Source organism: Solanum dulcamara, chromosome 8 (genome assembly GCF_947179165.1).
Source record: "Solanum dulcamara chromosome 8, daSolDulc1.2, whole genome shotgun sequence".
In the NCBI taxonomy this organism is placed as follows: domain Eukaryota; kingdom Viridiplantae; phylum Streptophyta; class Magnoliopsida; order Solanales; family Solanaceae; genus Solanum; species Solanum dulcamara.
The window spans coordinates 540,301-565,336 of record NC_077244.1 but is presented as its reverse complement, the minus strand read 5'-3'; the positions used below and the strand labels follow the sequence as shown (position 1 = coordinate 565,336).

The window sequence follows — 25,036 nt, the reverse complement described above, 5'->3', positions numbered from 1 at the left end:
GGCAACATATGAACAAAGAAATCAAAAAAATTACAATAAAGTGATATATATATCAATTGTTTAGTGTTGCCTCTTCAGAAGAGGCTCATTATTAGCAAGAAAAAGTATATCTTAGAACCTTGATGACGAGACTGAAGTGCAAATTAAGCAAGGAGAAATGTTATACATGTTATGAGTCTCGCTTTAGGGTTTAAGTGGGCCTTTGACAACATTGTTTGGAGGTTGTATCATCTTATCTACTTGCTGACCATGCTTTTTGAGGTGACTTAATGTTGTCATGTCAACATTAGAAACCATTATGGCAAGATTTGTACTGGACACAAGTCTTTAACTGACAACATCTTTAGTTTATTTTGTCATTTCATTTTTCCTTTTACAAAAAATCTTTATTTTTACACACAATAGATTTGAAAAGACATTTTCTTAAGCTAAGATATCTCATTTCCTCGATGAATTATGTGCAAGGACATCAACTGATGAAAGTTTGCATGCTCTAGTTACAAATTATTTCAATGAAAACAAAGTGCTTCACTGGTCTCTCTATATTCCTTTTTAACTGCCATGGCAAAAAGGTTTTCATGGTCCCTGCCTGTATTCCACTGAGTTGCATCTTCCCTTGCTATAGTATGTTGTATGAAGGCAGTAAAAGACTCTTGCTCGGATCCTTCAAAATTGTCGACAAATGCGTGTAGGATCCTTCAAAAGTAGTTCATTTTTGGGGATCCGACATGAGTGCACCTGCATTTTTAGAGAGTCCGAGCAACATAGGAACTAAAAGGAACAAAGATGACAGCATTTAGATCCAGGGAAGGGGACAAGTAAAACAAATAGATGTAGACTGAAGAAACATTTTCAATGCTCACTCTTTAAATTGTATATATATGTGCAAAATTTACAAAGTCAAATCCTCAAAGTGCCACAGACTATCAAATCAAACGGTAACGTTTGAGGATCGTCACACTCTGCTACCTACTACAATGCTATCCAACTCTAAGTTGAACTTTTACAACTCGAACGATACAAAAATTACAACCAACTGGAATTATTGCCTCATTTGCACAAGTAAAGATACAAACTTTGATGGGGAAAAATCAAATAGGATGAAAAAGAAACTGTGTAAAAAAATAATGCAAAACCACTCTCATTCACTCGCCACAATAATAACCATAAAATAATTACGAATGATAATAAGAAGACTTGTAAACTCATTTTCTACTTCCTGCTTCCAGCTTTTCGCTTCATTTCAGCAGTCATGACCTGCCTGCCATTCCGCTGATTGTGGCTGATTCCACTTGTCTGTCGTGATAGTGGAGGCCCTACTTTATGAACCACATTCCTAAAACAGGCATTGAACAAATTGTTATTAAAAGATCGCTATTTCGTTTACTGTTCTATTACAGCAAGCATGTTACTTTTGAGATACAAATAAACCACAAAGTGACTGGGATTAAGACTAACCTTGATTCTGGGATCTTTCCCGGTTTCGTATTTGGTTTCTGTATCTTTGAGCCATTCCCATTACTAGGGAAAGTGTTAGCTTTTGAATTATTGAATTGCCAAAGCAAATCTGGCTCAGATGAATCACTGGTAGTGGCATCAATCTCATCTAAATCTTCAGTAGCAGTGATATCAAAGTGATTGGTCATTTGAAAAAGAGTGCTTGATTTTTCTTGGTATACTTTAGATGAATCTGAAAGATATTTCTCATAAAGTACATCCGAGCCATTGCCTTTCTCGGATTCCCAACATCCAAACAGGTTTCCAATTCCACGGGCAGCTTCCTGTTTGTTCACCATGACCTTGTCTACCCACTCACCTGAGCTCATGTTATTATCATCTTCTACATAGTTTTCGGAAGGACTGCTAACAGGTGGCCACGGAGAGGAATTTCCTAATAACTCATCAAGATCAAAGCTTTGCCTCCTTTGTCTGAATGCGGAATTACTAGAGATCTGCAAATTAAAGGAAATTAGAATATGTCAAACACGATGATAACTGCATGTATCAAGATGGAAGCTTATAAGAATCATTAGGAGCTATTTCCTTGAATTCCCATATTTACTATTTAACTATATAGCAAGAACTCCAGAAAACATTTATAGATTCAGATACTTTTCACGAAGTAATTCAGATTCTTATTAATATGAAGAGCACGATGGAAGTACTATTAGTGTACTAGACCTCAGTAAAATATTCTTCTGCTAAACAGGAAGGGGCCTCCAATTTTATCCTTAAACTATTGAACTCAAACTCGGTGTTAGAGATTTTACCTCTCTGTTGCCTACATCCTCCACTGGTCTCCTCTGGATGTTTGAATCCACCAGCATCTCTCTCCCTTGTAGATTAGATTGAAAAGGTGATGACTGCAAGCCACATGGACTGCTGGTTACTTTATGACTCATGGAGACCGATTCTGTTTCTTTTCTTGCCAAGGTAGCTTTTAGACTAGCAATCTGATGAAAAGTAATTATACGTGAGCACGTATACATGGACTACAAACTAATGCTATAATCAGAAGGAGGAATGATGGGTGATGGGGGTAGAGATATGGTGTACCTGTTCTTTGAGCTCTTTGACATCCGTAGTGTCTTTATTTACTCGGGCAGCACCAAGTTCAACAGTAGAAACACGTTCTGCAAATTTAAGTGTGCTAATTGTTTCTCCTGTGGCATCAGGTTCAGGACTTATGTGAACAAACATCAATGTTTTGGCTTGCCCACCTAAAAAGAATAACATCCAAAATCATATTTTTACTTAAGAGAAAGAAGTGAACCTCATTAAGATACAAGCTTTGATCAGTTAATATATGCCCTTACCTAATGAGTCTTGGAGTAGTTGTGTAAGTTTGCTGTTACGATATGGGACGTGTGCATTCTTTTGCGCCAGGGAAGAGATTACATCACCTAAAGCTGAGAGAGACTTGTTAATGTGCTGTGCCTCTTTAAGTCTATCTCCTGTTACTTCGGATTTATCCACTCTCTCACTTCCAGCAAGATCAACCAAATGCATACAGCCGCGAAGAATGGCTCCAGAAGTCAAGTCTCTTCCTTGGACATGAACAGTTAGGCAACTGCAGGCCAAACACAGGACAGTTCTCATTTTCACTAGAAGTTCTTGCAAACTACTAGAAAGTAAACAAAGAAAGATGGGATATCCATCACACCTGTGAGAGCGGCTACTGCGGTCATTGAGTGCTGTTGCACTCACTGCACGATTTCTTTGTCCAAGATTCATCAAATCAATGACGTCGGAAGTTGAAGTCACACGAACCAGACTTGCATCTGGTACTGTTAGTCCTTGAGAAGCACTACGAATTTCTAATGTAACCATAAGTTAAGGAAGATGGGAAGTTAAAGACTGAACAGTGGACTAATAATAATTCTATTGCTTACCATAAAGACATTGAGAAGTTAATACACTTGGGACTCAATATAAGAATGTCCTTGCATGTAAATATTAGATAGTCAAGTTGGAAAAAAGCTTCAAAGATCATAAAAATGTAACTGAAAAGAACTGTAAAGGATATCTTTTGTGTACACCATCAGAAACAAGGAGATCCCTGACTTGCTCATTATATATCTCAATCATTTGCACAGACACATCATAGAGGAAGGTGTCCTTTCTTTGCTCTGCAAGAAGGAATAAATCACCTAACGCCCTGTAGTTCACCCCTCGGGTTTGTTCTGTAAGATCCTTAGGCCCGGTCTGAATAGAAATTTACAACTTCTTAGTACGTAAAAGAGGGATAATATGGCAATAGTTGTACATATGAATTTCTATTTATCTAACCATTGTGTAGGTTTTTCCCGATCCAGTTTGACCATAAGCAAAGATGCACACATTGTACCCATCCAGAACTGATCTAATCAGTTGTTGCGTGTCTGAAAACACCTCTCCTGCCACACAAAAAAATAGAGAAATGTAAAAGGTGAACAACCAAAATAGAGAAGAAAATACGCCATGAAGAGAGCTACGAGATGTTAAAATTAAAGTATACATGACATTTTAAGATTGATCTAACCAACCTTGAGTTGCGGAGGGTCCAAATACTTTATTGAAATTGAAAGACTTGCGTCCTTTCCCATTCTTTGATGGAACACCTATTGTAATGCTACCATCGTCTATATGATCCACATTACTGATATAACTTGATTGCCCGGGCAAAAAGGGTCTTACTCGACAATAAACTCTTATGCTTCCTGAGTGGGAGCACAAACAAACAACCTTTTCATTTCAAAACATGTATGAGAGGATGAAGATGGACAAAGTGGGAAGTTACAATAAAGATACCTTTAAGGTCCTGCACTTGATTGTAAAGCCTGCGATTTTCTTCAAGAACTCTATGATAACCAGAAGCTGCGTGTGCTAGGCCATGTATGTGCATGCCTATAATGCAGGGACATTACAAGATGGAAGCAAACTCAGCTCAAGGAATCAACCATAGAAAAAAAAGGAGAAAAAGGGGAACATTTGTCAAGTGCATTGACCCTACCAATATTTTGCATTTCCTCATGAAACTTCATTTGCATGAACTGCATACCCGCTTTTGTAGTCAAAAGAGTTTGCTTCAGGTCCTGCAGTGGAACATTATTGTTCGTAAATATAGGTGGAAAATCCAAAAGTTCCATGTTTGGGAGTCTGATCATGCCTGGTTTCGATTCTTACCTTGATGTCTCTTTGCTGTTGGTCAACAAATGTGTTCTGCATCATGTACCTTCTTTGAAGCTCCTCATTGATGATGCGATTCTCTTCTTTCACCAGTGTTACAGTTCTTTGGTCAACCTAATTGAGAAAGAGAAAAAAAATAACGCACAAGTATGAGTGATCCTCTATTTTATAATTGACCAAATACCTTTATTATTGATTATCTAGTGATTGTTGCAAAAATGAGAGGCATAACCTTTGTGCTGGTCGAAGAATGTTTCTGAAGGAATTTGTTGCCATAGGAAACTGCTGAGTCCTTTAGAGTTGCTTTGTTCTGATGAAAGGTTATCCAAATACAGAGTCAGAGAAGAAGACAAAGGGTGATAACAAATTCAAAAAGGTCAAGTAGCCATTATATGTTCTGTTTTGGTAGAACACGAATATAGTCAAAATGCATCAAACGACATAATCTAACAAAAACGTGTTTAGACAAGTGTGGCACCCAAAGAGAGAGACACGAAGAAACAATCAATTGTGACTACCAAATATTATATTGCTGTATCTTAATTAAAAGTTAAACTTACCAATTGAATTTGGCTTGTAATGCGCTGCTCGAACTCCTCAACAACCTTATTCAGCACTGATTCCACAAGCTGCAGCAAGTACAACGTTTCTGTATTTTAGAACAATGGCTCTAGATACCAACATACAATGCAATATAGTGGCAAATTACTTGATAAAACTCTAGCCTGGTCAATGTTACTCCTTTTCTTAGTTCACCTTATAATTTGGTTCCTCTCTCTATTTAGGTTAAATATCAAAATTGCAAAGTAACTCTCTTGAAAATGACGCAGGAGCGATAAACTTGAGGCTTGGACAAGAGTTTCTTTAGCAACTACAAGAATCTAGAAGGAAAATTTATCTGAATAAGGTAAGAGATTTACTGCATTCCAACTTACATTGGGAACTTCTTCAGGCTTCTTATCAATCAGAATTGCACGAACAAGGTTACTTAAGGAAGAGCTGGGCTGTAAAATAGACGATGTAATTATGAATCATGTCATTGTTCTGTTATTGCTAATGCATGCAATGCATACTTAAGCAGAGTCTACCTACCATTTTGTTACTTTCAGTGTCAGCGCAAACACCATTTGCAGATTTCTCATTCATTGACGCACTCCTTGACAGAGAACTTGAGAATGGCTCAGAATTTTTACGCACAAATTGTTTTGCTGATGTTGTGGATTTTACATTTCCACCAAATTTCCAGACTCCAGTCCCACCTGTATGCTTCCATTCGCTGTAGGATTTAAGTCCCAAAACACAGTTGACAACCCTCGACGATTTCCCACCCTGATAATTATAGAAAAAATTGGAGCTTTATCAGTGAAGGTGACTCCATATTAGGCAGCAAATCCAATTCACAGTCGTGAGAATGACAATGCACCACCACTAAGACGCAAAAACTTTGTACTTAAATTTCTATAAGATGTACCAACATTTCAGTAAACAGGTGACAGACCTTTCTCTACTATGAGTAATAGGTTATTTTGGCCAACATTAAGGTACTACACTAACCTGTTCCAAATCAGATGCCTCAAAAGAAGGAATCCCCAACTCTTGTGCAGCGACCAAAAAATTACGGACATTCTCAAAGTACTGGTATGCAGACAAGGCTGCTCCATCAGGAATAAGTGCAGAGTCAACCGGACTTTCAACAACCTGCAGTTGTTGATCAAGATCAGTTTCGAAGGTAGAAAGGTAACAATTCAAGTCCAACAAACAGGAGGCCGCTGTGAAGATTTTCTTGGGCATGAATCGAGCTGAATGACACAAAGGATTCATATAGACGACTGCAACTACTTTGGGGCTTGGACATTTGATTAATTGGCTGCAGTGGGGTGGGGGGATGGAAAGGTTTTGGATTGTATTTTACCTTGGACACAGCTCCAGGCTGCATTTTATTAAGTACATTGCAAAGAATTATTCCACTCCTTAAGCCAAGCCTGAAGTCTTCCTCAGAAGGCTCAGCTGGTAAATCTTTTGCTCCCACAAATCCCACCACCTTTCTCAGCCACGCTGCTGCTTCATACCTCCTTGTTGCTACAAATCAAATATTTATTTCGATGTCATTCCTTACAAAGTAGAAAATAAGCAGTCAAAATAATGTCTTCTCAGCAATTAGATGCTGAATTGTGTCATTGTGTGAACCATCTCAATCAAAAAACTTAAGCAGTTAAATATTCGACACTTTTATTTACTTATTTTTGGTCTGCAATATTAGCAACACAAAATCAGTTTAAAATCCATGCTCCTCTTAATCTATTCAAGAATGAGCTGACTGAGTACATAAACAGGTCAGTAACAATGAATCTCCAACGAAAACAGTGGTGGGAGCTATTTGATCTAAGGCGGGCTCAAATTCAATTGGATCCCTGTCGCCGGAAAAAATAAAATGTGCAACAACAACAAACCCAGTGAAATTCCAGAAAGTAGGGTGGTACAGTGTACGTAGGTCTTACCACTATTCATATAGGTAAAACAATTTGTATGAATATTTATAATTTGCTAAATCTCTTTGATACAAGGGAAATTACACTGTGCATATAGGTAAAAAAAAAATCTTATGAATATTTATAATTTGCTGAATCTCCTTGACGCAAGGAAAGCTTCTAGTATAGTAGTAAAGGTGCCACAAAACAGGCTTTAGGTTGTAGGTTCAAAAACCAAGTTGTTTGAATTACACTCTTTATCAGTTGTCTGAATAACAATATTGAAACACTTCAATCAGCCACAAATGAAGACATTGCAAATTGGCAATTAGCAAAAAGGAACATTAGAAAGTTACCTGCTTCCTCTGCTCGACGGGCATCTAAATCAAGATTTCTTGATCTGTTTCCATGCTGCTGAAGAACATCTTCTACCACAGATGCCACAGAAAAAGACAATGCACCATCAGCAGCCATTCTTGTTTAAATATGTAACAAAACCGTTGAAGAACGGATTTGTATGTCAATCCAAGCCCTCCAACATCAAAATTCTCAATTCTTGAGTAAAACAAGACAAACCCCTGATAATCTTTGTTGAGAAAAAACCCAAATATGATGATTCAAACTCAGCTTTTTATGGCAACAAATTGGATATCAGGTCCTCTAACATCAAACTTCCCAACACTCCAACATAAACCTCAGATAATTCTTTTGAGGAAAAACCTCAAATGTGATGATTCAGACAGAGCTTTTTATTGGAAAAAAAATTGAAAGTAGACCCTCTAACATCAAAATTCTCAAGATTGGATTTTTATGGCAAAAAACTTGAAACCAAGCCTTCCAACATCAAAATTCTCAATTCTCCAAAGAAACAAAACAAACCCCAGATAATTCTTTTGAGAAAAAAACCCAAATGTCTCAAGCCCCCTCTAAACACCAAAATTCTCAAGATTGGATTTTTATGGCAATAAACTTGAAACCAACCCTTCCAACATCAAAATTCTCAACTCAAAGAAACAAAACAAACCCCACACAATTCTTTTGAGAAAAAAAACCCAAAATGTGATGATTCAAACTCTGCTTTCTATAACAACAAATTTGAAACTAGGCCCCTCTAACACCAAAATTCTCAAGATTGGATTTTTATGTTAACAAAAATTGCCACCAGAGACATATAAATAACATAGAAACAAGAAAGTACACTTTGTTCACCAAATTGTTGGGTATACACTACTAGTAAAATAGGCTTTATAGAATTTTCTTGAACTTTTTTAGGTTCCTATGGAGTTGTACACTACAAGCTGGTAGTATAAACTTTGGTGCTGGCCAAAATTCCCTTCTTTTCTTTTTTTTTTCCTTTTTCCCCACCTCCCCCCTTTGCCTTCTCTCACATGAAAAACTACAAAAGCAATAAGCTTCTTTCTTTCTTTGCTTTTTTTATACAAAATAGTATGATTTTTGTGCACAAATTTCCGAGCCTAGTTCCTAACCTCTTTCCCCCTCTCTCTGCAATAATCAAAAAATATTTGCGACAAACAAGTTATCATAAAGAAGTTTGGTTGTAAACCCTACTTAGCCACATTAGAAATAGTTGATAAATGGGGGGTAAAAAAAAAAAAAAAGAAATAGTTGATAAATGTATAATATTTATATGATAGTATGTCTTCATTCATTTTTACTTATTTATTAAATGTCCATTAATTTTATTTGTTCAGTTTAAAAAAATCAAGAAATAATTTATTATTTTTTTAATCACGTTTATCCATATTATTAAATATTACTTATTCATTTCTAAATATTTAAATGACTTATAATAAATAGAGGTAATATAATAAAATTATTCTTTTATTTAAGGCTCCTTAAGAGGTGTGTCAAGTCAAACATGAACAAGTAAAGATGAAAGAGGAAATATATAATTGTGTACGATTCAAATATACCGATTAGGAAAAATAAAGAGTAAATCTAACCTACTAAGAAACTTTTTAAAAATGAAATAAATTTGCATCGAGAGTAGGAAAAAGGAAAATAGGGGAGAAAATTACAAGGTGGAAGATCGAACTATCACCAATAAAATAAAAATTCGAATAATCAATCAACCGAGCTACTAAGATTATCCTAGCCGAAAGGAAAAATATTTAGCTACTATGTCTTTTTTTTTATTTACCTTTTTAACTTGTCACCCCCTTTAGATTGCTAATATACATCAATAATGTAATTAATTTTTTACTCTATTATTTAAAAGATATCTACAGAAAATCCTTTATACAAAGTGGAATTCAATCTTAAAAATATTACAGATTATACCAAGCTAGTACAACAAATAAAAATAACTTAAAATAGTGTAAAAAATCTTTAATATGGGGGTATATGAGTTAAAACTTTTTTTTTGTTATAATTACTCTATTAGGTTAACTTATCTATGTGATTTTATTTTTTTGGATATTCTATAATATAAAAAGAAAAAAAGGGGAAAAAACACCAGATAGAAAACCTTTTCCCTCCACTGATTTTTCAAATAAAAGGATATCAAAGTTTGACACTTTATCGACTATTGCATTTGCTATATATATTTATATCACTCTGCATGCAACACAAGTGAAGAAATTTCTATTTCAAGTTGATGATTTGTTGGCTAAAGAAGAAATGTTAGCTTCGTTTTATATATATATATATATATCATCTTTGGAATTTGGCCTTTTCTTTTAAGGTACTTCTTCTTCTTTTCTTTGATTCTTAATTTTCTCTTCAATTTTCTATGGTGGCTCTTTCATTTCTTTTTTGGTCATGTCTTTCTATTCATGTTAGTTCACTATCTTGTGGTAATAAAAACATAAATTAGCTATGAAATTCGTCATTAAGCTATTTGCTAATTGGTAGCTCACAGCTAACACGATTATTTTTTGTATTCTGTTAAATAGAATAAACAATCGACTTTCATTATTTATAACAGTCACATACTAGTATAATCCACAAGTAGAATTTGGAGAGGGTAGACTTTATGCAAACAATACCCCTACTTTTGTTGTTTAAGGACAAAATATCTATTTCGTTGCTAATTCATTTTTTTTAGTGACATATCATTCCAAGTTCATTTTAACAATAACAACAATAGTGCAGTCCTATAAAATGAGGTCTAGAGAAAGTAAATTGTACAAAATTTTTATCCCTATCTTAAAGATAAAAAAATTATTTTTGATAGAACCTCGACTCAAGTATTCTTTAAACTCAGTAGTGGATGATACTCCTGGTGGACAAAATGTAACAATCAACAAGTTTGTTGAACACGGTTACCTAGAAATCCATATTTCTAGTTATTAAAGATTATCCAAAAAACTAACACAACTAACTTTGGTTTAGTTCTTTAGTACTATATAGGAAAAATTACTAGAAAAATCACTTTTTAATAAATAATTACTGATTTTAGTGATATATTTTATTTATTACCATTTATAGCAATATATAACAATATTATGATATATCTACTATGTATTAAAAGTGAATTATGCATGCAATATAAATGTATTATAAGTATTTTAAAATATATTATACTTGTTTGGTAAGAAATTGACACAATGTATTATAAATGTATTAAAGTATGTGATAAATTAAGTATCCATGAATAAAACTTGTATTATATGAGTTTTATAAATTATTCTCGCTAATATGTATTAAAATTGTATTATAATTGTATTATAAGTGTTCAGTAAAAAAAATATTATTGCTATAAATAGTAAATATTTTTTTAATGTTGTACATTTATGTAAATTTCCCTACTATATACTATAGCCTTTTTCAGACTTTGAATCAAAGTATATCAATGTACATCCCAAGGTTTTTAAAACTTTGAATCAAAGATATGCATGCTATATATTTTTATCGCTCAACTATGATTAATAACATGTATTTTATTTATGTTTTAAGTTAGTAACTCTTTTCTTTATGATGGTAGTGTTAGGGTAAGCTTGTACGCACTTTCTTTAATTCTATTAGATAACTGTTATCTATCACCAGTTCAAATATGGTGTAATTCTGCCCATCAAATTTTCGACAGATGAAAAGAATTATTGAGTGTTTTCAGATCAACTTGTGTGCATACCTCATCTAATTTCATTAGGTACCTACACCTCCCACCAACAAAAATAATACTGAATAACTTTGCCTATTAAAATTTAAACAGATAAAAAAAATCACCTACATTTTCATATTGGCCTGAAATTTGGACTTCCCTTTTTATGGTTAAGTTATTTTATTTGGAGTAAACATTGGATTATGAGTAAGTACTTTATGTTGGAAGTCAAGATGTGATTAATAATGGAAAAGTTATAAGTTAGTAATATTAGAAAAGAAAAAACAAATTAAAGATAGGCCAAACTATATTTCTTATAAAATGGCACCAACAAGATAGATAAGAGAATTATAAGAAAAGGAATAATCTTACATATGCCAAAGTTTTTCTTCTTTGAATATGTTGGCTTTTTAAAAAGGTGGGGCAGAAAAGGGGGTTAAAATGACTCTCTTTGGATTGAAATGACTTTCAATTGCTTTTCAATATTTTTATTAAGCATAAGAGGATTTTAAATAGCCATCTTACAACAAAAATTTGTATAATTTAAATTTCAAAATAAACTAAAATATCTTAACAAACTAATCTATCTAAGAAATTTAAAATTTAAATTATTTAAACTTAAACAACTTATTAAATTGAAAATTACTGCAATAACTAAAGTAAAATTCAACACTCCTTCTTTATTCTAGTTACTGCAATTTTTAAAAATTGCTCTTCCTCGATTTCTACTTATGCTGCTTGTGCTTGAAGATTGTTTTTAAGCTTGCACACTTTTGTAACATGGCCTGCTTGTTTGCAATTTTCACATATTGCATCAGGTCTTCACTAACAAAAATTTTCCAAATGTGTTTTTTTTTCCTAGTATTTTCAAAGAGGATACTTTTCTTTTTCTTTTCTATTTTGTGCATAAAGAGCACCCTCAATAACATTGTCTTGTCTGAATGCTCTTCTTTGCTCTTATGCTTGCAGAACACTTATTAGTTCTTCAACAGAGATGATAGATAGATCTTTAACCTCTTCCAGAGATAAAATTTTAGACTCGAATCTCTCTAGAATTGTCACAAGAATTTTTTCTACTATTCTGTCATTTTTGAAATCCTCGCCAAGCAACCTAATTTTATTAACAATAAAAGAAATCTTGTCAGAATACTGAACAATAGTTTCATCCTCTTGCATCCTAAGAGATTCAAAATCCCTTTTCAAATTCAAAATTTGTATTTGTCTAACTCGGACATTTCCTTGGTATTCTTTTTTTAGTTTTTTCCAAGCTTCTTTTGTTGTCTCACAAGAAATGATTTTAGAAAAAATCAAATCCGCAACTGAATTTTTTGATTTTTTCATCCGAGTGAGATTTAATTTGAGCAAGAGTAGAATTTGCAAGGAAGGTTGTAAGGGTATATCTTCCATCACAACTTCCCACAAATCATAGGCTTCAAGATAAGATTTCATTTTTACAGATCAAATCTGACAGTTTTCACCAGTGAAAACTTTAGGGCATTCAAGGAGAGATTGTTGCTTGCCATATTTTAGGTTAAAAATTACCTGTGCGTTGAAAAAAGCACAGATTGAAAATGATAGCCTTGACGGGTTAAAATGGGTAGCCCTAACGGGTTAAAAAGGTAGCCCTGACAGATTAAAAAGGTATGGTAGTTCTTTGAAAGAACTCACAGATCCCGTAAGATCAGTAAAACTCTTGATACCACCGTTGATTTATTAAAAAGATGGGATAGTAAAAAAAGAGGGTTAAAATGGCTTTCTTTGAATTGAAATGACTTTCAACTGCTTTTCAATATTTTTATTAAGCATAGGAGGGCTTTAAATAGCCCAACTTAAAACAAAAATTTGCATAATTTAAATTTCAAAATAAACTAAAATATCTTAACAAATTAATCTATCTAACAAAAATTTAAAATTCAAATTATCTAAACTTAAGCAACTTATTAAATTAAAAATTACTGCAGTAACTAAAGTAAAATTCAACAGAAAATGGCATCAAAGAGAGTGGAGAGAGCAAAGACATTAAAGACTTTTCCTCCTTATGTAATCTTCGCCAAATATAAATTATTATTTAATATTAACATTGTAGTATTTTTCAAATTGATAAGAAAAAAACAAAATGTTCTCCTCAGCTTACTGAAGACAAAATCATAGATCGAAAGGTTTGGAGGTCGAATTTTATAATAAAAGGCTATATCGTACTTTATGTGGAAGAGGTAAGGGGTTGTTTAGTAGTCTCACAGTCTCCTACTCTACAATGTGTATTACTATTTATTGTTTCATTTGCTTTGCTTTGCTTCTTGCTATTTTTGTTATAGTTTCTTATAATTCTGCTTCGAGATCCAGGCTTTATTGGGAATAGTCTCTCAATTCCATATATGACATGTGTACATCTTATTCTTTTTAGATCTTATTTGTGAGATTACATTATGTATATTGTTGTTTATATTTTCAACAAAAAAAAAATTCTTTTCAAATTAGCAGATTTTGAAAAATAAACCAAACGAGTAATAAGATGGATGAAATACTCTATCATTTTAATTAATTTAAACATTTTAATGATATATAAAAAAAGGTATTGACACAAATTAACGTTCGAAAAATTCAAATTAGTGGTTCGGAACCGAAGCAAACAGGTCTGTAAACCGGGCCTACAAGGAGCGTATAATGGGCCCCATTTGGCCGGGTTTTTTTCAGCCGGCTTTTTGAAAATTGCTAAAATAATACCTTGTAGAACCCACATGTTTGTAAAGGTGTACAAAATGCCCCTTAGGAAAAAAAATAAACATTTCACCTCCTTAAACTCTACAAAAGGCCAAATTGACCTGAGCTCAATTGTTTCTTTTTCCTTATCTTATAGATACATACCGATATGACTAATTTAAATTTACGTTGTTAAAGGTCTATTAAGAGAGGAAGGCATTTGATATCAAGAATTTCTTTATTTTATCTCGAATACGAGACTTTGATAAAAGATAAAAAAAATCTCATCTACTTCACTCTTTAATAGTTTGCTCATTTGTTGATTGTTGATAAATTAGTCCCTCCATAGAATTTATAGACAAGTGAGTATAATTCAAACTCTAGTTACGGTATTTATATTAGGTAAAACGTTCTCCTAACAAAGATGATTCAATATCTAGTAGGGTTCAAATTCGAGACTCTGATTAAAATAATTTCTACCATTCAATCATAATCCTTGTTGATATTTTGCACTACTAATGTAAATATTTTGTTTTGTTTTATGGTGAATGTCTATTATTTGTATTGGACTTTAATTAAAATTCGAATTCACGCATTGCAAATCCAATTCTGAAGACAGCGCCCCAACAAAATCTTTTTTAGTCTTAAAAATTTCAATCTGAAATCTTTGATTAAAAATAAAGGCATCCTGAATCATCCTACCACAATCCATAGAGTAATACTTTTCGATTTTAAGCCATCGTTTCTTAATTGGGAAAATATAAAAGAACCATGTTAAATTATCCATATTAATTTATTGATTTATTGCTTAATTAGTAAGAGGTGCTTATGCTTATTTGTGCAAGTCATTATGAATTTCACATGGGAGATCAATACTTGCTGAGTTAGCTCAATTATATGGTACCTCTTTCTTGTTGTTCATATCATTACAAAATTAATCAAAATAGTTAATATTGGACTAATATTATGTTACATTATTTAAGAACCACACAACCCCCATTACTAAACAAAAAGAAAAAAAAGAAATAAATGAAAAAATAAATTGAGTGCATTGGTGCACTGAAAAGTGAAAAGGGTAAAATCATTATAAATCATAATGAGAGCAAAGCACATTGCAGACAAAACCATGTTCTATGATATGAATACAAATCATATATTAAAAAGTAAAAAATGCATTCACCACTTTTGACTTTTGGGAGTCCATTGGTTAAATGCCAAATTATATTTCAATAAAAACATAACAACATGTGATTTTTTAAAGTTGAAAATAAAGTTTTAATGGTTAAAAGATAAATATAGCTAGTTTTAACAGATGAGAGTAAATATAACTCTAAAATATGACCATACGAGTATATTTATTTTAAAAAGTATACAAGGGAAAAATGTAGTATTTTATTTTTGATAGTAAAGGAGGAACTGGTAAAGTTGCTGCCATGTGACCAAGAGGTCACGTGTTCAAGCCTTGGAAACAGCCTCTGGCAGAAATGCAAGGTAAGGCTGCGTACAACAGACCCTTGTGGTCGGGCCCTTCCCCGGACCCTGCGCATAGCGAAAGCTTAAGTGCACCGGGCTGCCCTTTTAGTAAAGGAGGAAAATATGACCATTTTATGAAAAATAATCATAAAATCAATCGTAAAAACGAATTTAAAATTTAAAATTTATGAGCTTTGAATTTAAAGTTCATTATATGTACACCGTCAATAAATTTCTTAACGAATTAAATATATGTAATTTAAATTAAAGCTAATGTTTTAAATATATATAAAGATTATTGATTGAAACATTTTTTCCCTCAAATATAGAAGATAGTGCAGTCACAAAATTAATAAAAATAATGATTTCATTCATTAAGATCGTGAATAAAAATTTATTTATTCTCTTGATTCGTCTTTCTGAATTTTCTCCATGATTAGAGGGTTATTAATAACGTATTAATTGAATATTGGATGATTTGTTAATGGGGTCGTTTGATAGAGTGTGTTAGCAAAAATAATGCATGCATTAATTAAGTGTATTATTAGTACCTTGTTTGATATACTTTTCATGGCATGTATATTAGTTATACAATCTATTGTGTATTAAGGTTTGCATTACTAATACCATGAACTTCTAGGTATTAGTAATGCAAGAGGATTTAATACTTGCATTATTAAGGTTAAAGATCCAATTACCTCTCAAAACCTCTTTTACATCTTTTCCATCATAATTGTTGAGGATATTTTTATAATTAAATATTGTTATGCAATGCATGTTATTTTTTAATATACCAAACCAAACAATGCATAATAAAATATTCTATGACTAATTAATGCAAGCATAAGTAATATAATCATTACTAATACACTTTATTTAGTATTATTTTAGTACACTCTACCAAACGCTCCCTTACTATTTTATACTCCCTTCGTCCATCTTTACTTGACCCCTCTACTATTTTGGAATGTCCAACAATATTTGTTCACTTTCTAAAATCAATGGATAATTTATCTATTTTTACCCATTTTACCCTTATTTAATACTACATCAGATTTTTCAATACTTTAAAATTATAAGTCAAAGTTAACTTTTAAAGTCTAATAAATGATCAAATACACGTCTCTTCATGTCCTTCCATTCCAATATAAATGGAGTATACTCCTTTTGAACCATGCGTCACTTAAAAAAAAATTAAAATTGTGGTGGAAATTTCAAGAAGTTTTTATAATCGGCACAAATTTTTTAGTTAGATTTAATGGATTCAAATTATTTAAGTGGCTTATATTAAATAGAGATAATTTGGTAAAGTTACTCTTATTATTTACCGCTTCTTAATTTTTGTGGCCGCTTTGGATTATAGGGCTTACTTCCTAGCCCCAGTGAAAATAGTGACCAGCGTTATAGGTCGTTGGGCGGCCGGAAGGTTAAGTCAATAGGATCAAGTAAAAGTGGAGGGAGGGAGTATATATCCATCTCATCATAACATTACCTTGCTTTTGACTTTCGAGTTGGCCATAAAATAAAGTTTTGAGTAATCCCAAGGCAAAACCAGACAGAAAAGTCACTGATTTGCAGTGTAAGTCCATACCAATTTATTTACAGCTAAATAAATAATAATAATAATGTACAGCTAAAATATTAGTTTGCAGTCTTCTAGTTATTTTTTTTTAAGAAAAATAAATTGATTTAATCATTTAATATTTAAAATTCATAAAATATAATAAATTTGGATTCATATCAAATTGTTAAGTACACTAACAAAGTTTGATATTAGTAACTCGAAAAAAAATTGCGTGCCACAATTAGGTTTATTGTCTAAGGTTAAAGCTTTTTGAAAATATGGTGTAAATTAAAATGGACAATATAATAATATGTTAAAAGTATTTTTGGAATAACCGTTTAATTAATCATAAAAAAGGTTTTAACTGTTTCTCAATATTATATTACTGGTGGTTGTGTCTTTTTCCTTTTTATTATTAAAAAATATGAAAAAGGTGGTCCTCATTTTATTCCCAATAACATGATCATGAAAAACATGGCACTCCATATATATACTTTTCTCCACTTTTCTTTAATTAAACTTATTCTATATTTCTTTTCATTTTTCCTTTTATTCACTGGACCTACATGAAATGATGAATTAAGGGCCATAAAATTTGAGTATAGTAGAAGGAATCCAACCAAATTACAAGGGTCAATTTAGTTACTATATAACTCAATTTAAGTGCAAAAATCCTTCTTCTTTTTTTTTCACATTTAGACTGGATATATAGAACGTCGATATTATTATTTCCTACTAAATGACATAGATATACTTATTTTATTGTATATTTCACATATTCAAAATAGATACATATTCCACTTTAAAACAGATTGTTTGATCTAAATTTTAATCCAGATGATGTAAGGTAAGTTTCAAAAAACTACATTCATATTTATTTGTTGTAAAACTTATATACCACAAGTAAATATTGATTTGTCTTATATAAATTTTAAAAAATCCAATATTTGTATTAACTGAGTTGATAATAGATATGGAAAGTCAACTTTTTTTAAGATATACTGAGACATCATATTCTGCCTGATTTAAATGAATTCGTATATTTTCAAGGCAAGTAATTTAATTAACTATTATTTTTGTTTGATAAACAAGAAATATGATAACTATTATATTTTAATTTCTTTTCAGAATTTGAGGATGTCAATATTGATGATGATATATCAATTATCAAGCATGTCATTAGAAGAAGAATACAATTCACACTGAAACATACATGTTTATCACCCTTTCTAATTTATAATTTATGTGACACACTTTCCTTGTTTATTTGTTCAAAAAGAATGTCACATTTTTTATAATTAAAAAGAATTTAAGTTTAACATTCTCTTTTATTCTTAATGAAATAATTTAAGATACGTCAATGCACGATGCTTAAATTACTCACTAACATTAATGAAGTATTTCTTTAATTTTGTTTTCTTTGAGGTTTTCCAATTTAATGTATTTACTTTATTATTGATTTGCTATCAGGTGTCAGCTAGTGCCACGAATGATCTTTCTCAACAACATATTCAAATACGTGAACGGTAGGAATCGAAATAATTAGGACGTCATGCGAAAGTTAATAATTACAAATTATGGTGATACAAATAATTAACAAAGAAAATTATACTTAAAAAACCATAATATATTGATATGGTTTGGCCAATTGTCATACATATGATATGAGAAAACTAATGCTTTATAAAAGAAAGCATAAAACTATTTAAAAATCTCCTACTAAACAAGACTCTTTAAAAAAAAAATCTTTTTATTTGCTACTTGATATATAATTGTCTCTTTTGGTTTATGCGTTTTTTCCAGTATTTGAAGATGGATGATGGACAATTGATGGGAAGATTGCAACTTGCAAGGATAATTAATATTGAGATCAAAATACAATCAGTCTCCTCTACTTGATGAATTGTATTAATTTTCTTATATGAATTTTGATCATCTAGCTTTTAGAGTGTGACTTATGTTTAAAATTGATCCAACATTCTTATGTTTAAAATTGATTTAACATGATGTAAGAGTCAGGTTTGCTCCAGTTTATTTTTTGCTTGATGTTGGGCTCTATGATATATTATCTGCAGTCCAAGATATCCAATTTTGGGTGTGCGGGAGGGTGTTAAGTCTCACATATAATAGGACAAAGTTATTTGGTTTTCTTATATAAACTTGAGCAATACTCCATCATGAGTTAGCTTTTGGAATGAAAGTTAGGTCCAAAATTCATTTAACAATATACAAAGAAGAAATGATAACTAAATAAATTCCCCAAGTAGGATTCAAATGATCAAATCTACGACTAATTGACTAACAACCGACCACTCTAAGCTGCTGAGGAATGTTGGAAGCTGAATCTCATTCTTTGAACCAAACAAACATAAGAAAATAAGTATAAATCCCACTTATTTTTCTCATTTTTTTCTTCATACCTCACACCCTTAATATTATAACAAAATAACTATATAAAAATATACCCCATTTCCTAAATACACAACAATAATATACCTAGTGTAATTCCACAAGCGAGGTCTAAGGACGAAGGAAGTTTATACATAGACGTTACCCCTACCTTGAAAGATAAAGAGGTTATTTTCATTGACGGAACCAGAATTTCTACTAAAGGTTGTTCAAAATATGAAAACATAAACATACAAAAAAGCCAAGGGGGTTCAACATCTAACATATTATATGTATATAATAAAATAAAAAAATTAACCTTGTATATATAGTGAAATTTTTCGTCGAATGGAGTTTAGATAAACCCCTTCCTTCCACTTATCTCCACTCGTGGCTATTTCCGAGAGACCCTCGGTTCAAAGATTTTATATACATCATTATGAAATTTTCACATTATGTAACCTTGTTGACCCCAATAAGAAATAGAAAGAAAACAGAATTGAAATTAGAAGAGTGTATAAAACCATCACAACTGAAATAACTGAACCCCACAAGGATGAGTTTTGACAGTTATGAGAAATCACTGAAAACAAGAAATGGCTGCGCATTGTCAATGGCAACCCAACTTTCACAATAATATTTCAACAACATTGAAGAAAGATGCTACATGGAAATGCAAAGGCCAAGAACTTTCAATTAACAAAGGCAGAGGAAGAACTTATTAAACTTGAGATCAAAGAACCTGTTCCCTTCTCCAATGACTGAAATGGATATCAAAGAACAATGTTGCAGCAGCAGAAGTTCGGCGAGGCGATTGAAATCAAAAAGAGGAGATCATCAGTTCTGAATGAGAATGGATGGAAAGTCAGAAGAATGAATGAGACAGAACAAGAGATGATGAGGGAAGTTGCTGCGGTTTGAGCTAAAGCCTTCTGTCAATCTATTCCCTTCTCCAAATACTTGTTCTTTCAGGTTCTTGATTTTTCATCTTCAAGAAAACTCCATTCTTGATTTTCTTTTTTCTCTCTGTTTGTAGTATTTTCTGCATCATTTTGATTTTTCTAGGAAAACAGATAGGGGCATAGAATGATGATCATAAATTTGTTCTGTGTAATGTAGGATGAACTTTCGAGACTTGTATACAAACTGAAGAATTATAAACCAGACAGGTAAAAAATCAAAACTTGGGAATCTTTGTTTTCTGTTCTGTTGTATATTTATCCCCTTCTTGTTAAGAATATCTAAACTATGATTGTCTCAAACAAGTTGAGGTTTGCTATATGAATATAGGTATGCATGTTTAGTTGCGGAGGCGGCCTCAAGTGACACTCCTGAGGTAGAACAAGAAGTTGTAGGAGTCGTTGATGCAACAGTATATAGCGATGATAATGTTCTTCAGTACCTTCCGGGAGCAACAGAATATATCTATATTTCTGGGATTGCTGTATTGAACAAATTCAGGTCCACGATTCAATCGGATACTAATTCCTATGTTAAATGAATATAGAGATGAGTTATTGTGTGCTTTTTGTGCTAACAGATGAGTTATTGTGTGCTTTTTGTGCTAACACACACCTAAAATTGCAGGAGACAGAAAGTTGCAAGTGCTTTGCTTAAGGCCTGTGATGTTCTTGCAAGATTTTGGAGGTTTGAATATCTAGTCTTACGGGCATATGAGGATGATTTTGGTGCTCAACGTTTGTATACAACTGTAGGTTATAAAGTAGTTGCAGGTGAAGCTCCATGGAAGACAAAGTGGATTGCTCGAAGAAGACAAGTTCTTATGGTTAAACATGTCTCACAAATTAGTGTTTGATCCTCAGGAAAGAGTGTTTCCTGAATCTTGTGAATACTTTCCTTTATATTCAGACTTATAGCTGACTGGTCTGCTGTTCTAACCTCATATATCAAGTACCTTTACCAGATATAGGTGTCTTTTACAGTAGGCGTTTGGCGTTAGATTTCAACTAGAAGAGAATAATGTTGTTCATGCTTGAATGTATTGAAATATACTTCAAAAGTGAAAAGTGAGTTGAAAAACAAGTTTTCCAATTTCTCATGAACTGGTCATACGACTCTGAGGGTCGTTTGTTTTTCTACTATAAGAAAATTTAGAAACCTCTAGAGCCATGACCTTCAAATTCTCTTCTTTCCTAAAGTTCTACATGAACTTCTCTCTCTGCAGTCGCCATGCTAATGCAGCAGCATCATCCTGGCTTGGTAACACTCTCCTAGTCCTGAAATTTTTTGAACTTTGATGCTCAGCTTCTCCACAATTTAAAGCTCCTGCTGCTTTTCTGGCTTCTACTTCTTTAGGAAATAATAGTTGAATTGTATTCCAAAGGCCTGTGTTTACAGTGCAAGAACTTCCGTTGCTGCAAATCAACCGCAGGATGATCAAGCCTCAAATAAAAGCCTTTTCTGGAAAACGTACTCCCACCATTTCAATTTGTTCTCACTTTCTTTTTTAGTCTGCTTCAAATGACAACTCTTTAGTTCTAACTTACCAAATGACTTGTTTAAGACCACAAGATTAAAGGGTATTTTAGTACATTCTACAATTAAGACTAAAAGATTCAAAAGTCTTCTTTACTTTCTTAAATTTCGTGCCAAGTCAAAACTAGACAGTCAAATTGAAACAGAGGGAGTAAAGTTTTAGATGAGGCCATTCATCCATCTCAACTAGAAGAACTAAGTCTAATCCTTCTTATTAATAAGATCTCTACTCCAGCTTTGGTAAAAGTGTTCAGAAATCCTAAAGACACCTGATAAGCTGCCTGCACTTGGGGCATCGTGTCCCGCATATATCAGCAGCAGATCTTAGACACTCCCCACAGAAACTATAGACATGATTGAAACAAACTATTATTGAGAACTCTAAAGCTGTATGAATTTGAGTTAAACTGATGGATGAAAAAGGTCACTAAGATCCAAGAATGAGCTGAGACTCTTACAGCACAAGAAAGCTCTTCACGAATTTGATTCACCTGTTCTTCTGACACTTCAACTCCTTTCTTTTCTCCTTTTCCAGTGGGTTTTGGCTCTGTTTCTGCTAGATAGTAAACTGGAAATTATTAAATACTTATAACATGTTGAAATTAAACTTGTCTTATTGGTACACTAAACATTACGCAGCAGTCTATAATTTTTACAAGTAGAAAATCAAGAGAACCCTAAATTTGTCAGAAGTTATTATCGGAATGGAAATAGGTCCAAATCAAAAAAAAAGGAGATTAAAAATTCATACAATGGACTCAACTAGTTCGGATTGAAGTGTCGTTGTTGTAGTATTTACTACTCATACATAGTGTAATCTCATAGGTGGGGTAGAGTGTATACAGACCTTACTCCTACCTCATGGAGGTAGAAACCGAAAAACCCTCGGCTGTATGGGGGTTGTTGTGGACTTTATTATTTGCACAATAGTCCCTTAAGTAGTAGTATTGCTAACCGCCATTCGCGAGATATGTGACATCCCACTGACGACTTTTATTGAACACCCAGTCTTAACCAAACACATGAGCACAATGGACTATTCCAAATTTCCAGCAAACATTGCATATTCAACAACTTAGAACCTAACTTTTGAATTTTTATCATCCTTGTCATAAGAAGCATAACTAGGTGCGAGTGAGTCTCCACTATCTACATCAGAAACTCTGGAGTATCATTTCTTCTCCTGGAAAATGAAGTGGAAAGGGATGGTGTAGAATCTATTTCAACAGCTGTATGTGACATCTAGCTCCAGTTGTATAACAGCAGCACATGAAACCTATGTTACTTGGACTCTCCAAAACTGATGCCGCCTCCGTGTCGGATCCTCAAAAAATGCACTGCTTTTGAAGGATACGAGACACACCCATCAGCATTTTTGAAGAGTCGGAACAGAATCTCTATCATCAGCTGGTGGAGGCTGATCCTGATCCTCTCGACAAGGTTATGGCAGAAGTACGACTTAGCCACCCTTTCGGCAGAACCAAGGCCAGAAGTAAGATTGGAAATACTAGCTTGATATGAATTTGATCTATGAAGAAATAGAGAGGAAAGAACGCGGCTTTCCTATGCATCAGAGTTATCATGACTGGTCTGTCACAAGTTAACTACATCATCAGATGGCTGAATAGGGTTATATTCTCTGCGCATTCCCCTAGAAGCTAGAATGTGGTTAACCAATCAATAGCTTCTCTCAGGTGATTCAATAAATCCTGCAGACTTCGTTGGCTGGACTTGAAACAAATAAAATCTACTGCCAAGACAGCAAATCATTTCTTTCATGGGAATGGTGAATGTTGTCCTTTGAATTGTATGCCTCCACCTCTCAACATACCAATGCTAACTCCTATGAGGTACATTTCAGAGTTGAATCCTCTTCAGAACCCCTTAAGTTAGTTCCACGGCCATAAATTTGGGTTACATTTTTCATTGTAACTTCTCCTTTACAGAGTAATTACAAACAAATCAACCTAGGGTTTACTTCTCTCAGGCAAAGCAACAAGATACGAACTTTACCATACAGACAGAAATAGTGATGAAGAAAGAACTTTTCTGAGCCAAGATTAGATTTTGATGAGGACAAATTCAAATACTTTCTCTATTTCAATTTGTATGCCTGATTTTGACTAAGCACCGACTTTAACAAACTCTAGCACGGACTTTAAGAAACTCTAAAGAACACATTTTGAATCTTCTGATCATAAACTAAACATACTAGAGTTACTAAAAAGCAAAGAAACATTCTTTTTGAAACAGAAGCAAATTGAAACCAAAAAGGAGCATGTGGTATTACCTTGAAAAGTATGAGTAGCTCTTTGGGTACTTGTATCAAACACTTGACCCACATTATTATTTTCTGCATTTTCCCAAGCTCCAACTTTAAGCAATGGAAAACTCTCGTCCCAAAGTAAATTGGCCGGAGTTTCTTCCAGCCTAAAGTATTCATCAGTGGGTTTTACCGGGACATATGATTCACGATTCTTTGTTGACAATATAGACCCATCTTCGAATTCAACAAAATTATGCAGAATGAATAGAACCATCACGGAGCTCCTTGAAACAGAAAATGTCATTCTGATAGTGACATATAATGGGATATGGCTCATTACTACTGCTAGACACAGTGGAACAGTCGGCCATGGCAGCGGAATTGAAGTAAAAAAGGGAAATACTCTGAAGAAAGGAAAAGGAAGAGGGAAAGTGTGTTTGGTAGGAAGGAAAATGTTTGAAAATGTTTTACTAAAATATTTTTTTTGAAAATAAATTGGTTTCTAACAAGTGGCAAATATTTTCTGAAAAATATTTTTTATTATTTGATTAGTGAATGAAAAATATTTTTTAGAAAATATCTTTTATTTTTAGCTAGAAAGTAGAAAATATTTTTTAAAAATATTTTTTTTAATTTTTTTTGTGGGGGGGGGGGGGGGGGGGAGGGGGGCGGTGGGGGAGGCATAGGAGTGGGGTAAAAAAATAAAAAATTTAAATTTTGAAATATTTTTTAAAAAAGCAAAGTTTTTAAAAAAATTTGGGGTAGGGTGGTGTCGGGGTAGGGATGGATAAGAAAAATGAAATTTTCATACTGTGAAATATTTTTCAAAAATAATTTTTTAACTTTTTTAAAAAAAGAAAATTTTAAATTTTTTTGGGGGGGAGGAGGTCGTGATAGGGGTGGGTAAGAAGAAAACATTGTAATTTGAGGTTGAAGGAAAGTTTTGAAAA

General features: G+C 32.8%; 3 protein-coding genes and 1 long non-coding RNA gene across 7 annotated transcripts; 2 read left to right on the top strand and 2 right to left on the bottom strand.

Annotated features, from left to right (window-relative positions):
- Positions 1-849: 849 nt before the first annotated feature.
- On the bottom strand, positions 850-8,633 carry LOC129899127 (kinesin-like protein KIN-14I). The gene is made up of 19 exons (XM_055973949.1): positions 7,493-8,633; positions 6,581-6,747; positions 6,223-6,366; positions 5,761-5,997; positions 5,604-5,672; positions 5,229-5,297; positions 4,901-4,978; positions 4,666-4,782; positions 4,493-4,574; positions 4,291-4,386; positions 4,026-4,199; positions 3,790-3,896; positions 3,527-3,705; positions 3,164-3,322; positions 2,817-3,070; positions 2,557-2,720; positions 2,271-2,453; positions 1,459-1,952; positions 850-1,336 (listed from the first exon to the last, which is right to left on the bottom strand). The coding sequence occupies exons 1-19, from the start codon at positions 7,608-7,610 to the stop codon at positions 1,213-1,215; spliced, it is 3,015 nt and encodes a 1,004-aa protein (XP_055829924.1). The 5' UTR covers positions 7,611-8,633; the 3' UTR covers positions 850-1,212.
- A 1,108-nt stretch (positions 8,634-9,741) lies between these two features.
- Positions 9,742-18,893, top strand: LOC129901703 (uncharacterized). Its single transcript, XR_008769921.1, has 3 exons — positions 9,742-9,840; positions 18,407-18,462; positions 18,740-18,893. It is a non-coding gene; the product is annotated as an uncharacterized LOC129901703 (long non-coding RNA).
- A 1,214-nt stretch (positions 18,894-20,107) lies between these two features.
- LOC129898808 (uncharacterized) lies at positions 20,108-21,141 on the top strand. The gene is made up of 4 exons (XM_055973495.1): positions 20,108-20,239; positions 20,444-20,493; positions 20,615-20,785; positions 20,912-21,141. The coding sequence occupies exons 1-4, from the start codon at positions 20,108-20,110 to the stop codon at positions 21,138-21,140; spliced, it is 582 nt and encodes a 193-aa protein (XP_055829470.1). The 3' UTR covers position 21,141.
- A 113-nt stretch (positions 21,142-21,254) lies between these two features.
- LOC129901710 (uncharacterized) lies at positions 21,255-24,564 on the bottom strand. Of its 4 annotated transcripts, XM_055976962.1 has the most exons (4): positions 24,111-24,564; positions 22,279-22,373; positions 22,090-22,122; positions 21,259-21,699 (listed from the first exon to the last, which is right to left on the bottom strand). In XM_055976962.1, the coding sequence occupies exons 1-4, from the start codon at positions 24,421-24,423 to the stop codon at positions 21,637-21,639; spliced, it is 504 nt and encodes a 167-aa protein (XP_055832937.1). In that variant the 5' UTR covers positions 24,424-24,564; the 3' UTR covers positions 21,259-21,636. The 4 variants fall into 4 exon arrangements, with proteins under 4 accessions (XP_055832938.1, XP_055832941.1, XP_055832939.1 ...); XM_055976963.1 differs by lacking the exon at positions 22,090-22,122 and having other exon boundaries at positions 21,255-21,796; XM_055976966.1 differs by lacking the exon at positions 22,090-22,122 and having other exon boundaries at positions 21,257-21,699; positions 22,312-22,373.
- Between the last annotated feature and the right edge of the window lie 472 nt (positions 24,565-25,036).